Here is a 13,309-nt window from a genome sequence, read left to right as displayed (position 1 = left end):
TAAACTTACCTCTGGGGGTGGTCACTAGATTATGAACATATTGGACAAACACACAGAATTGAAAGGTTTTCTACAGCCTCAGCAAGCATATTATAGGTTCATCCCAAGGCACAATCTGCCTCTAGGACAATACGTCTTGTGACATTGGAAAGCTGTTTCAGTTACAGAATTGATTTTCTCCATTTATTTTGAACAAAATCACCATGCTATCAGAAATCATCTACTAGCATAGCTGCAGACTAGGCCAGGCTGCTCTTCCCTCACATCCTGACACCCAGAGACAGCTATTTCAACAGCACTACCACACTGATGGGAAATATTCGTATGAAATCCACTATGCCTTTTTAGCTGGCTGCTGCTCCTGGCTGCCGGAGTAGGTCGCTTCATCCATGTCAGAATCCCCTCGGTCAGAATACTCCACAGGCTCTGCCCCCCCGGGCCTTTTGTTCCTGGCCCGGGCACTGTCCAGTGAGGCTCTTCTCCTCTGGCTGGCCGTGGAGCCCCCAGGCTGGCCCTGGCTGTGGTGCTGAGCATCCTGCTGGGCGCCGCCGCTGCCGCGCCTGCCGGAGCAGCCGGCCGGCCGGCCCTGGGCCAGGCTGGCGCTCTCGGTCCGGGAATCCTGGGAGCTCAGGCTTCCATCCCGCCTGCCCCCCGACATCCCCGACAGGCTCCCCGAAACCAGCCTCTGGGCAGCACGGCTGTGCTCCTCTGAAGAGGACTCTGCCTCGTTGTCCTGCACGCAAGAGGGTCTCCTCGGGTAACCCCTGGCTCCATTGCTGATAGGAGCAGTGTTAGATGATGCTGGAAACAAGGAGACAAGACATCAGCAGCTGGCAGCAGCTTATCTGCAGCACGACAGCCTTTTCTCAGCTTACAGCCCAGAAGGGTTCACCTGCCTGGGAATGCCACACTCTGCTCACACTGCACCCTCACCAAAGTTACCCCAACACCTCTCCATTCCATCTCTGAACACACAGCCAAGCCAGCTGGGGCTGCCTGCAGCAGAGGCTGCAGTCCCTACCTTTGGACAGCTTGTCCTTTGGCTGGGAGATGACAAGTGTCACGTCCTCAGGAGCGTTCTCCAGGATTTCCAACGCTGCCTGGTGGCTGACACCTTCCAAACTCGTGCTGTTTATGGATATGAGGCGGTGTCCTGCACACAAGGGGTTGTTGAGATACAGTCTAACATCTGTGTTTTTATCCCCCAGTGACTATGACCCACTGTACACAATGCATGGATTAAAAATTACTAAACTTCAAGTAATGCTGGAATGGGGAACTCTAATTAAAAAAAAAAAAAAAGCACCAAACCCAAAATCACACAAACTGCTTATATTTCCCCTTTTTAAACATGCCAAATCTTTACATATTATGATTTCTACCTTCTCTTTTGCTGTAAAAAAAAGAAAAGAAAAAGCAGAAATCAGAAGTTAAATGAGCAACATGCAATTCAGTTCAAGAGATGACCTAAAATGAAAAGGAAATGAAAATACATTTTTTTCCTCCTCCCCCACTAAAGTTATTGTTATAATATGTGGTTCCATTTCACTTTTTTCAAAAATTAAAGTAGGGATACTGAATTTTAAAAACTTTAAATTAAAATGCATCTGCAAGACAAACAATGAAAAATAAAGTCCTTATCTTTATATGTAACTTCAATTTTCTGCTACTTCAAGCTTTATAATTTTTACATTGATTTGTATGATTGTTGTTTATGTATAGTTTAACAAAGAAGTATCACTAGTTTTCAGAAATTATCTGGAAGGTAACTGAAGGTCACTATTGTAAAGAACTGTGATACCCAGAGCCATAGATGGAATTTTGCACTATTCACCTGGTTTTAGAGTTCCTTCCAAATCAGCTGGCCCTCCAGGAATAACTGAATGAATAAAAATTCCCAGATCAAGTTTTCCTGTCTTCTCCCCACCAACTATTTGAAAACCTACAAAAAAATGTCCAAAGCAGGAAAAATGTCAGTGATCACCATGTAATTTAACACAAGTCTGTATTTTAGAACAAAAACTTAGTCATTCTAATAAATGTAAAGTAAAAAAAATCAGACACCTCGAATTTAAACCTACATGGAAACAAACAGCAAAGCTTTTTGATGAAGTTTATTGCATACTCTTATTTTAAGCAATTGATTTAGACTGTCTGTCTGTTCAGGATACTCCAGCAAAGGCTACAGAAGACAACTCTGGCAAGAGAAACACACAAACAGATGACATGAAATGTATATTTGCTGAGCAGATAAAATTTGTTTTCTATCACATAAAAATTTCTGTTTTTCTCCATTGTTCGATGTTTCACATAGAAGTTTGACCCTGATCTTAACATCTGAGTTTTCAATCTCCCTGTTTTATTTTGAGGCTTCTAATCTAGTTCTGTTCACTCTACCATGTAAACCTGGGACAAATGTTCCAGAGGGAAAAAAAACCAACGAAGTAGAAGATATCAGGTGTTCTATATTCTAGCTAAAACAGCAAAGTACCATAAATTGCATGGGGAAGAAAGAAGAGAAATAGTACATTTCTTTGATTTTTTTTTTCCTTTTTGCTCAACTTGTACATTACTGTGCAGTGTAAACACTAAGTATTACTGTCTTGTAGGCTTTTTTCCCCTCTCAAATTTATACTACAGTCTGATTTTGAATGACAGAACCATGTCCTTAAGGACACTTTAGAGAGTCTTCCTAAAGCACAATAATGACACCCAATTCTTCCAATTCACTCATATGGGGAAAAATTATGTGGGTTTATGAAAAAACTCAGTGGTAGAAGAAGGAATGTAATGCAAATATCTCATCTGCCAGGCTCTTTAAACTTCAAATCAGTGTTCCATCTGATATTACAGGATAGGCAAACACTCCACAATTAGCACATAATGCTGTGCCTTTTTTTTTTTTTTTTAAAGCATTAATTTAAAGCATTTCTCACAGCTCAAAGCTGTATGGTTCCACAGAAACAAATTTCTATGCTGAGCACAGAGAAACTTTAAAGGCCAACTTCTAGGATGATTAGATATAAATATTATCCTACATTTACAATATGGAAAAGCTCAAAAACAGACTTGCTTAATATCCCAGAAAGCATATTTAAAATGCTTCCAAAATCCAGCTACTGCCTGTACTGCTTTACTTAATGCTACAATAAATGCTTAAGTACAGACCAGAAAACTTTATTTTGTTTTTGGCTTCTAGAAACACATGTCAACAGCAATTTTAAAGCCACTTACCTAAGCCAAACTTGTCATCCTTTTTCAAGTTCACCAAAGTGATCTCTCTCTCTGGTGTGGCAACTCTGTTCTGTGTTGTTTGAAGAGAGTCAACTGTAAAGCCAACATTTCATGATCAGACACTATCTCAACTCTTTAAGTTTACTTTAAAGTTCTTTTCCATTAAAAAATGTTACTTCTCTAACTTGAAAAGCTGTTTTGATCTAGTGGGTCCAACTTTCATCTTCTAAGCCATGACCAAAGACAGAAAAATCTCCACAAATCTTCTAACCCACTTGCATCTTCAGCAGCTAAAAATCTTTTACTCCAGCTAAGAAAAGCAGCTAGCACAGTCTTATGGAATAACAACATAATTGAGTCCTATAATCTTCAACTTCATTAGTCTCAGTTGAGGAAAATATTTAAATCTCTGTGTGCTCTTCTCATATTAGGGAGGATACAAACACATTGGTAAAATTGAAACTGAGAGTCATTACATAAAGTTACTCAAAGGTTAGTCAATGAGTTCTCTTAATGGTGTTTCTTCATTAAAAATCAACCAAAATCAGAAACACCTACTAAAACTTCTCTTGTTTAAATTTACTTCCTCATTTGCAACTCCACAGGCTGCTGACTCCACCTCTTCTAAAATTTGAGCATTCTCACAATAGAACTCTGACACCTAAGGCTTCCCATCAGGCTAAAGTAGGCCCAGGCATTTAAGAGACTCAAGGAAAATAATTTGGTGAAGAAAAAAACAAACCACAAACAAACACTAACAGAAAAAAAAACCCAAACAAAACCCACCCACAAGCAAATAAAACAAAATACAAATAAATAAGCCCAATCTCCTGAAACTTTAGGAAACACCAACATGCTTGCAAGTCTGAACTCATGGACTTTCTTCCTAGAGAAGACATTCATTTGGTCCAGGAGTGCCTGGGATACTTTTGCCCTAAGTGGAAGAGGCAACCCACAGCTGCAGAAACCTAATGAGCTCCACACACTGGTACAAGGAGAGAACAAGTTATGCAGGGGAGTACAGCAGACTGCACATCACCCAGAAAAGGAGTTTTTTCCCCCATAAAACCACATCAAGCCTAGAGAGTGAAAGAACTAAAAAAGAAAACACAGAACCAGTAACCTCCTAACTAAGGGAAATGAGCTTTCAAGAGCATGATCTGGTAGGTCATTCAAGTCCTTCGAGCACCAAGCACCCTTCAAGTCCCAAATTAAACATACATTATTCATATTTGAAAAATATTACACACAGATGTCTAAATCTTCCCCAAGAAGCAATCCAAAAGAAATACTAGGAGTTGCATTTAGGAAAAGTCCTATCTAGCTAACTGGCAGAGGCACTTAAGAATACCAAAGACATAGGGCAGGTGGAACAGTGAAGCTTTTGCAAGTGACAAACTGATTGAATTAATTACTTATCAACTTACCACTCTCTTTTAGTGCTGCTGATGACAGAAGATTTTCTGAAGTATTCATGCTAACACCTGTGACATGCATGGAAGTATTAGACACTATTATCTATTCTTTTTGAATACAGGAGCTGCCAAGAATTATTTCAGACTTTACACAGTTCACATGCTCTTGTTCACAATACCAAACTACTTCTTTTAAAAATTAATAAATGTAAAACTAGGTTTGTATTATCAAATCCAAATTACTCATGTACTCTAATTGTAGTTTAAGGTTCAGATAGATGATAGCTCATGCAAAGGCAATGAATTCAAGGAAGGACAGAGGTTTGGCCTTAATGACCATGGTTAACTTCAGATAAGAGTAATGGATCATAAGCAATGGAAAAGACTAAATTTTCTAACCATATTGGATAATGAATATGCTGAACCTAAGAAATCAACACAAGAGGACTCTTGCAAGATTTGGTAAAGAAATAAATAAGCTGCTGCAGTAACAAGCAATTTGAACTACTTCTATTGAAAATCATTTGCATATAGAATCATATTTTCTTTGAAATTATCACAGCCAGGAAAATATGGCCCTACTTTAAAGAGGGTAAAATAATAAGTGTACCAATATATGAAAGTAAATGAGGGAAGACAATTCAAGCTTTTTAAGAAAGCAGCCCTTGCCTTTTCCAAATCTAAAACCCCCAAAGTTTCATCTGATGTGTTTCACCATGCCAAGAGCCTATGTCCCTCAGCACAGGCAGTGTGATCCAGCAGCACTTTCTGACATGTAACTGAACTCTCACCAGAACTGCTGCCCAGAAGATTATGGGAAGCACATGATCATATTAACTGTAAAACTAAGGGCACAGGGTAAGTGGCTGCAAGCAGTCACTACAGAACCTGCATGCCCCATATCACTCTTCAGCATTTTTGCTCTCAGAACTGAAAATGCATTCTCAAGTCAGTCCTGGTTTCAAGTGCACTGGGGGCAGATGTGGGATATCACACTCTGCTTTGTTTGCTTTTCTTGGTTTGTTTATGATGACCCCCCCCTCCCCAGAAACTTAACCATCTTCCACTTTTTCTGATGTCCTGTAACTACAGTAAAGCCAACAAGTAGCTAAGGCTGCAAATATTTCAGTCATTGTATTTCTGTTGTTATAACAGGGAACCTTATAGAACCAGAAACTGGTAATATGTAGATAATCAAAATTCATGTTCAATAGCCCAGTGTTAAAGTCTATTTAGCTGCTCTGAATGTTTTTGTTTTTAATGTGAATTCTCTCTTTTAGTCAATAGTAAGACTACTTGTATGTACTCCAATCCTTGCCAAGAAAATGGAGTAAGTATGTCTGGCTTACCTCACTACAAAAGTGTTTTTGTGAAACACCCAGTGTACTGCAAAAAAATTTAACTAAATTTTATTATATCTGAACTAAAAAAAACCCTCAAAAAATAAAAGAAAAAAAACCCTCCAAAATGTGGAGTTACTACTTAGAGGCCAATACCCAGCTGACGCTGAACAGTCACTTCCAAAAAAACACTCCCTACATCCTTTCCACAGAAAACACTAGAAAAGTTCAGCCTTCACAAACAGATTGTGAAGACTAGCAAATTATTAAAAGATCCATACAACCAAATGGCACCCTGAAGTGACAACCTGGAAGCTGTTTTCTGCTACAGCTTTTACTTTACCCCCCTGTGTACAGACTGGTGCTGACCAAAGGAGGATTTTTTTGGATTCACTGCAATAATGGCTTGAATTGCTTTAACATGTGATACTCTGCTCCCACATTCAAATCAGAATATTACCATCAGTTAATAAATATATCAAAACATTACACCCAAAACAATTTTAGAGGTTAGTAGTAAACACAGTAATATTATTTTTTGCATGCTGACCTACAACATAGGCTTGACCGGTATCTTCAATGGATGATGAGTCTGATTCATTTTTCTTTCTTTCAGGGCTTCTACTTAAACCTGCATGAGATTTTGAACTTAAAGGGGAGAAGGAGAGAAGGGGAACCAGACAGAGGGAAGAGGAAGTTGGGAGAGGGAAGGATCAATGTAATAAAATAATGGCATGAATAATAAATCAAAACTGATGCAAAATGTACATTGACTGTACACAAAGATACTGCAGGGTGGTCAGAGAGACTCTTACTTGTTCAGTTTTAATGCTCCCGTTGCTGATCCAGTATCAAATTTTGGCATTTGCTGAAAGACCCTTCCCATTATGTCTTCTATTTTTTTGGGGGAAGAGTCCAAAGCAGTAATAACGTTTTTCCTCGGGGGGTAAACGGAGATGTGACTCTGACTCAGATCATGAAATGACTTGCTCATAACTCTGGGTCTCTCCTCCCATGGACTCTTCTCGTTCTTGTCCCTTGCAGAGCCAGGAAGTGGCTGGAAGAGTGAGAGCTCAGAGCAGGACAGTCTCTTAAGGATCTCTGCTTGGACAGACAGGGGTCGAACAGCGAGTCTGTTCAGAGTGCTGCTGGCCAGGCTGCCAGTGCTGATGGCTCGGCCCATGTTGAAGCCTTTCACAGAGTCTGCATGAAGGTTCAGGCTCCTAAATGAAGCCCTTTCTGTGGAAATTTAAAAAACAAAACAAAACCCAAACAACTGAAGTTATCCAGTAGAGCTAGTGTGACCACCTTGTGTAAAGTATGCTTTTTAAACAGCCAACTAACACAAAATGTATTTTCTCAAGATGCTTAGCAGTATATACCATCATCAGAGATATATGAACACCAACCACAGAGTTTGCTCAGGAAGCAAAGTTTGGAGTTCATGACTCTACAGTAACCCAAAGTCCAAAACCACAGAATATTTATCCTCTTATTAGTGTGAAGACTCATATTGCCTGTCAGGCTGCTGTGCCTTATAGACAGGCACATCAACTCCTTCTGCAAAACAAATAATATCCTCAAGTCAAGTGACCTGGAAGACTACACTTCCTTTAATCTGCTCATAAAAGCCTTTTCCAGGATTGGAACAATTAGGGCTCCCCCTCTCCCCACTATCAGATGCTACCAAACTTCAATCTGTGCATTGCTTTGTTTTCTTGGCATGAGCCCCTTCATACTTACAGTACAGCTGCAAGGCCACGAGGGCTTGGCAGCATCTCTGCCCAGTTACAGGGCACCAGCCCACTCAGGTGCCCTTAAGGACCTCCCCTGCCACAAACATCCTAGCATAAAACACAAAGTGTTGACTGGGGTTTGCCAGACTTTTTGACTCATTAGCAAGGATTCCCTTAAGCAGCAGTGAGGAACAGGTCTTGGACTATAATTAAATTACTGTCAGCTGAGTCGTGGGAACTGTCTGGGTGGATGTTCTTAGCTGAAAGCAAACTCATGATCATCTTAGCCTAAACCCCTCTTAACTCAGAGCAAAGCTGAGCAGGGCTCCTTTCTATTACCCTGCCTGCCTCCTAAGGCTGGCAGGTAAGTTCCTGTGGCTTGGCTCTCACACAGGAACTCGACAAGCTGTGGCAGCTGGTTGGCTGGATAGACACTTTAAAGGAAATCAGGCCACCTGAACCCTTCATAAACTTCACTGATGTCTTGGAGTCAGTTCACAGGGAAGTCTCAGGAAAAGCAATCCTCAACTGCATATGTATTTCTGATTTAGGGTTAACCAGTGGGTTTTCTTAACCCTACAAGCATGTAGGAAACAAGCTGTCTTTGGAAGCTGCATTGTAACTCAAAGGGATAATGCTACTTTTTGGTATACATCAGATTAGGTTTAATGGTAAACAAACCATTGCATTTAGCAAAGAGTGTATTTGACAAATGCAGCCTCAGTTCTGCCATTCCAAAAGACTCCACTGCCTCCAATACCTCAGGCAGGAAGTAACTGCTACAGTAATTTGAGCTTCCTCTGTAATAGGCATAGAGATGGTGAAGAATTAGTTGTGAAGGTATGTTTTTCTGTCCTTTCATCAGGTGAATTAGTATACAACTACTACTTCCATATCCACACCCAGCACCTCTTCTAGTCACAGCCACCAGACTGGAAAAGCTAAAGAATGATTTTGCCCAATCAAACCAGAAATCCACAAATCCCAATTCCCTGACTGACAGAAGGGATCAATGGCACCTGCTCTTGCTCGGTTCCCATCATGGGAAAGGACCCTAAGAAAATATGCTGAGGTCTCTTCTCTTGACATTGTATTTACCCTCTGAGAACACCAAATAGAATTTCTATGGACTTCAGATGAATACTTTCACAAAATTAACTATATTATATAGGCATTAGAATTTTCAAACTTTCTGCCAATCCTGTAACTGAAAATTCTCATGTGCTCAAAACTCATCTGTAAGATTGACTTAAGCCTCATTCCATTTTTTTGTTTTGTTTTTCCATATGCCCTTTTATTTACTGTTATATATGTCACTTTCTTTACTATTTTGCTAAGTGCTTCCAACTACCAGCTTTCATTGACATATTAAGGGCTCAATTCAGATTTAGTAAAGTTAGGACAATAGCAGTTTTTTTTTTAAATTGTTTTTACTTTTAATAATCAGTGTGCTGGAGTTAACCATAATGCTGATTTGTTTGCTTCTGATTACAAGTGATTGGTGAAATCTGGGACCTCTGATTTCCAAGTGATCTGCACTGCACAGAAGCAAACTATTGTTTTCCAGACTCCCACAGCAGAACAAATACTCCACCTGTTAAGAGCGACCAAGTTTGCCTAGCCAAGAAAGCCCTCCCTGTATTGCTTTTCTCTGCAATTCAGGATAAGTAAACTCTAAATCAGAGAATGGTACAAAGCCTTTAAGTCACTTGGTTTTATTTCTTTGCCTGAAGTTGGCTGATCACAACAGAAGAGAAAAAAGGCTGGATAGTTGCCACATGGCTTTTCCCACTCCTATCCCTCCTCTTTTTTTTTTTTTTTTTTTTTTTTAATTAGAGATCACAGTATTCACAGCAATGGGTTCAAACTTCATCCCAGCTACACTAGTGGTAAGTCTGGATTAACAGCAACTGGAATGTAGACAGATAACAGGGAACAAAGAAAGCATGAGCAGGCAGACTGACCAAAAGAGCACTTCCAGACCATGCTGGAGGCCAGCCAGCCAAGTGAGCTCTGCTCCAAACAGTGAAGAAATTCATACAGAGGGGTTTTTCAATGATTACATTGTCCAATTAATATTTCCTATCTAAAAAGAACATCTTAATATTTTTTATTATGCACACAAATTATGAAGGAAATTGGAATTATGAAGAAAACTGATTAGCATCAGTTGCTTACCAGGTCCACACAACATTATGTGGAATAAAGACAGCTGTACCCACAATTTAGAGATGGAGCATCATGGAGTGCTCCCTATTTTGTTTGCACTCCCATGATCACACTATTAATTCCACATTATCAAAGCAATCCCTTTCACAGAAAGCAAAAGGTAAAAGTGCTGTTATTGAAATATCTTCAAGATCTCTGAAAGAAAAGGCAAAAGCCTTTAATGAAAGAGGGAAGTACTATTAGTGACCTGTTTTTAGATTCCTTTTAATTTAGGAGCTGCTGTCAGCTTTTCCCTGTTCTCCCAACTCCTTTCCTACCCCTTAAGCAAAATCAAAACTAGTCTCTTCATACTATAAACCCTCCAAATGTAGATCTACACACAGACAGCACTCAGCAGAATTACTGAACCTCCAGTTGTTTTTCTATTTACAAAAATATATATAGATTGCTAATCTATAAACTAACAGAGCATCACAGTCCTTACCAATGTCCTGAGTGTCTTGGTTGCTCTGCCTGGTTCTCATCTGTAGCTGGAACTTATGCTGTGAAGAGCAGAGATGCAAAAGGTACTGGCAAGTCTTACTGTTGTCAGTCTGAAAGGCATGCTTGATGCCATCTGATGTGTTCTGCAAAGTTATTTTCTTCTTCTACACAATGAAGAAAGAAAAAAAGTCAAAGACAAATTATTTCTTTAAGCCTACAAAGAATTCTGTATTTGCTTGTGCACAGTACAGCATTCAAACTTTCCTGAAGTAAAATGCACTGATGGGAGAGATTTCTATTGAAATAGGAGGTAATGTGAGATTTATAAAGTAGCTCTTTAAAGCTACTCCTGGGCTAGATGAGAAGGTGCTTTATTATTATTTAATCTGTCTCTGTTACTGTTAGTGCTGAGTAATGACAACCAGAACTATTACATTTTGCAGGATAGGGTTTTCAAATGCCCCTGAGGAAGTCACAAGGGATGCTGCCATTTAAGAGAAAAATAACTAAATGCTGATCTAATTATCAAATTTCTCAGTTAATGTTCTAGGCCTTGAACTTATCGTTTCAGTAATTTTTAAACTTGAATTTATTCATTCTAGTTAAAACCACCTCACGGATGAAATAGGCTGTAGCTTTTCAATAAGGCATCAGACAGAATTAGAAGTGCTGTTTCCAATACTTATATAAAGATAAGCATTTGAAGCTCAATGCCTCATTAAAAACTGACACATGATCACCAGATTATGGTGTACCCACTCAAGTTGGCTGGTGTTGTCCAGATCAAGTGTCAGCCTGTTATCATTTAACTTAACTGCTCTTGGAAATATAACTCAAAAGCAACACAGGTGACTCTCCTAATTATACTGAGTGCTGGCATTTGCCTGTACCCAGTTCTCTAATGCAAGATTCTCAGTCTGGTACTCCTTCACTATGCTTGTCCATACAAGGAAAAAAACACATTTTAAAACATGAAAACTCCTATTTCAATCCCATAATACCACAGCTACACAAAACACAGTCAGATTGTGCCATAAAGCAGCAGCTTAATTTGCAAAAATAACCAACAAAAAACTCAGAGTAACTGGAGACACAAATGTAGATGTGTGCACACAGAGGGAAAAGAGACCAACTTACACTAAAGGATATTTTCTTTGTCTCTCTCCACGGGAAGCGCAGTACAGGGGTACGGGCACCATTGTGAACTTCAAAAATGACAACTCCTTTGCAGCACACTCCCAGAAGGATTCCTGTTTGGGATTTCTTCTCAGGCAGCACATGATGAAGGTGAACCCCATATTCTGTGAGCCTCTGACACAACTGCACACAGATCAATGCAATGAAACTTCTATGAGTATGAATTTAAGTCCATTACAAGTTTTCATACCACTATATGAATATTATATATCTCTCTATAAATGTTTTCAAGTGTTCACATACATATATGGATTTTAGCAAAAATAATCCTCACTGCCTGGTGATTCCACTTATAGTTTACAGCTATTATGACAGACACAGCTGAGGGTTTTAAGACTTGGTAGTACCTCTTGACCTGCCAGACTACAGCAGATGAACCCAATGCTTATTAAAATCAAACAGGGAAAGCACAATTAGAGAACACATGTGAGCAAATCAAACTTGCACAAAGCAGCTGTTAGCAAGGAACTGTAACTAGACAGATGAACTTGTTCTTCACACATTTTATAAAATCAGAATTAAATTAACACTGCAATTCTGTGATCATGTTAAGGTATCATATGCAGCTTCACTTTGCACTCCCAGTTATTCATCTCTATTGTCTCTCCAAGGCTGGTGTAAGGGACTGATGGAATGAATCAAACAAGGGAATTTAACTGCTCTCCCCACCACACCTCTACCCCAGGCTAGGTTTTAGCTAGGATCATGTCCCCTACATTGCTCTCTGTGGCTAAGTTACAAGAACACTTCTGTAAAATGAGCAACAGACTTGGAATGGACAAAGTCAGCTGCGTGCCTCTTCTACCACATACTCAGAGACAGCAGAACTGTAGTGCAGCTGTGGAATTACAGTGTAATGGTTATTTGGTGTTTCAACACAATCCTTTGCTCCCTGAACTCATTTTGATCAAGGAAGAACCTGATTATTATCCCACAAGCAAACACCATAATTAGATTTCTCAATGGATCCTTTTAGAACAATCCAGATATATCCGTGGATAATGCCTTTCCTATCATCTTACATAGAACCTGAACAAAATTCTCCTTGGCAGTGCTTCTGGACTGCTTCATATCAAGCATCATACACAGCATGAGCTGTAACAATTTCTTTTGTAATTTATGGGCTTTTTTCCCCTCTACAGAAAGTACAAAAGACATGGGGAATACAGGGTGTGCTGCCTTATAAACACAGCTTCCTTTAGAGCAAACACAGGATCAATAATTGCTTTTAGCTAGCTTGAGCTAAGACCACTGATTGGAAAAAATGAGAGAATTTCCCATCTGTTACGATTTCTTTTGGCTTGTTATGATGTGTCTTTTGGACAAAATCTTTTCAGCTTTCTTCCTTACAGTGTTATTCAGAGCCTGAGTTGTTTTACTGTGCTTTCACTAGAAGTCCATGCACTCATATTCCAACAAGGGAATTCTTAAACCACAGATGAAGGAAGTCAACTGCTGCTCACTTACCTTCAGAAATTCTAACTCTGTCTCTTTTTCAGAGGCACCCACGTAAGTGCTGTGCAGTTTTGGCAGCTCTTCCTTGATGTAGGACAGATCCAGTTTCTCCATCACTCTTGCTGGGACATAGTGTTCTAGTCTGAAATAGGACAAGCCATGCACCTGCAACACAAAACATTTTTGTGATGGCACCTCCATATACTTCCCTATGAACACAACTGAAGCACAAACATTCATTTATACAAACAACTGTACATTACAACTCAGAGGATCATAA

General features: G+C 39.6%; 1 protein-coding gene across 5 annotated transcripts in view; it reads right to left on the bottom strand.

Moving 5' to 3' along the window:
• The window catches only part of PTPN13 (protein tyrosine phosphatase non-receptor type 13), a 109,354-nt gene that overhangs the window by 22,895 nt on the left and 73,150 nt on the right, over window positions 1-13,309 (bottom strand). For all 5 annotated transcript variants that reach the window (XM_079306478.1, XM_079306475.1, XM_079306476.1 and 2 more), the window contains 10 exons: window positions 13,042-13,194; window positions 11,515-11,697; window positions 10,379-10,541; window positions 6,805-7,228; window positions 6,540-6,637; window positions 4,662-4,718; window positions 3,235-3,327; window positions 1,835-1,942; window positions 1,022-1,153; window positions 341-801 (listed from right to left, as the gene is read on the bottom strand). In XM_079306478.1, the coding sequence (XP_079162604.1) occupies window positions 341-801; window positions 1,022-1,153; window positions 1,835-1,942; window positions 3,235-3,327; window positions 4,662-4,718; window positions 6,540-6,637; window positions 6,805-7,228; window positions 10,379-10,541; window positions 11,515-11,697; window positions 13,042-13,194 (1,872 nt within the window). The remainder of the gene's footprint in view (window positions 1-340; window positions 802-1,021; window positions 1,154-1,834; window positions 1,943-3,234; window positions 3,328-4,661; window positions 4,719-6,539; window positions 6,638-6,804; window positions 7,229-10,378; window positions 10,542-11,514; window positions 11,698-13,041; window positions 13,195-13,309) is intronic.

This window comes from Erithacus rubecula (genome assembly GCF_903797595.1).
Source record: "Erithacus rubecula genome assembly, chromosome: 5".
In the NCBI taxonomy this organism is placed as follows: Eukaryota; Metazoa; Chordata; class Aves; order Passeriformes; family Muscicapidae; genus Erithacus; species Erithacus rubecula.
This window is presented reverse-complemented; position numbering and strand designations above follow the sequence as displayed.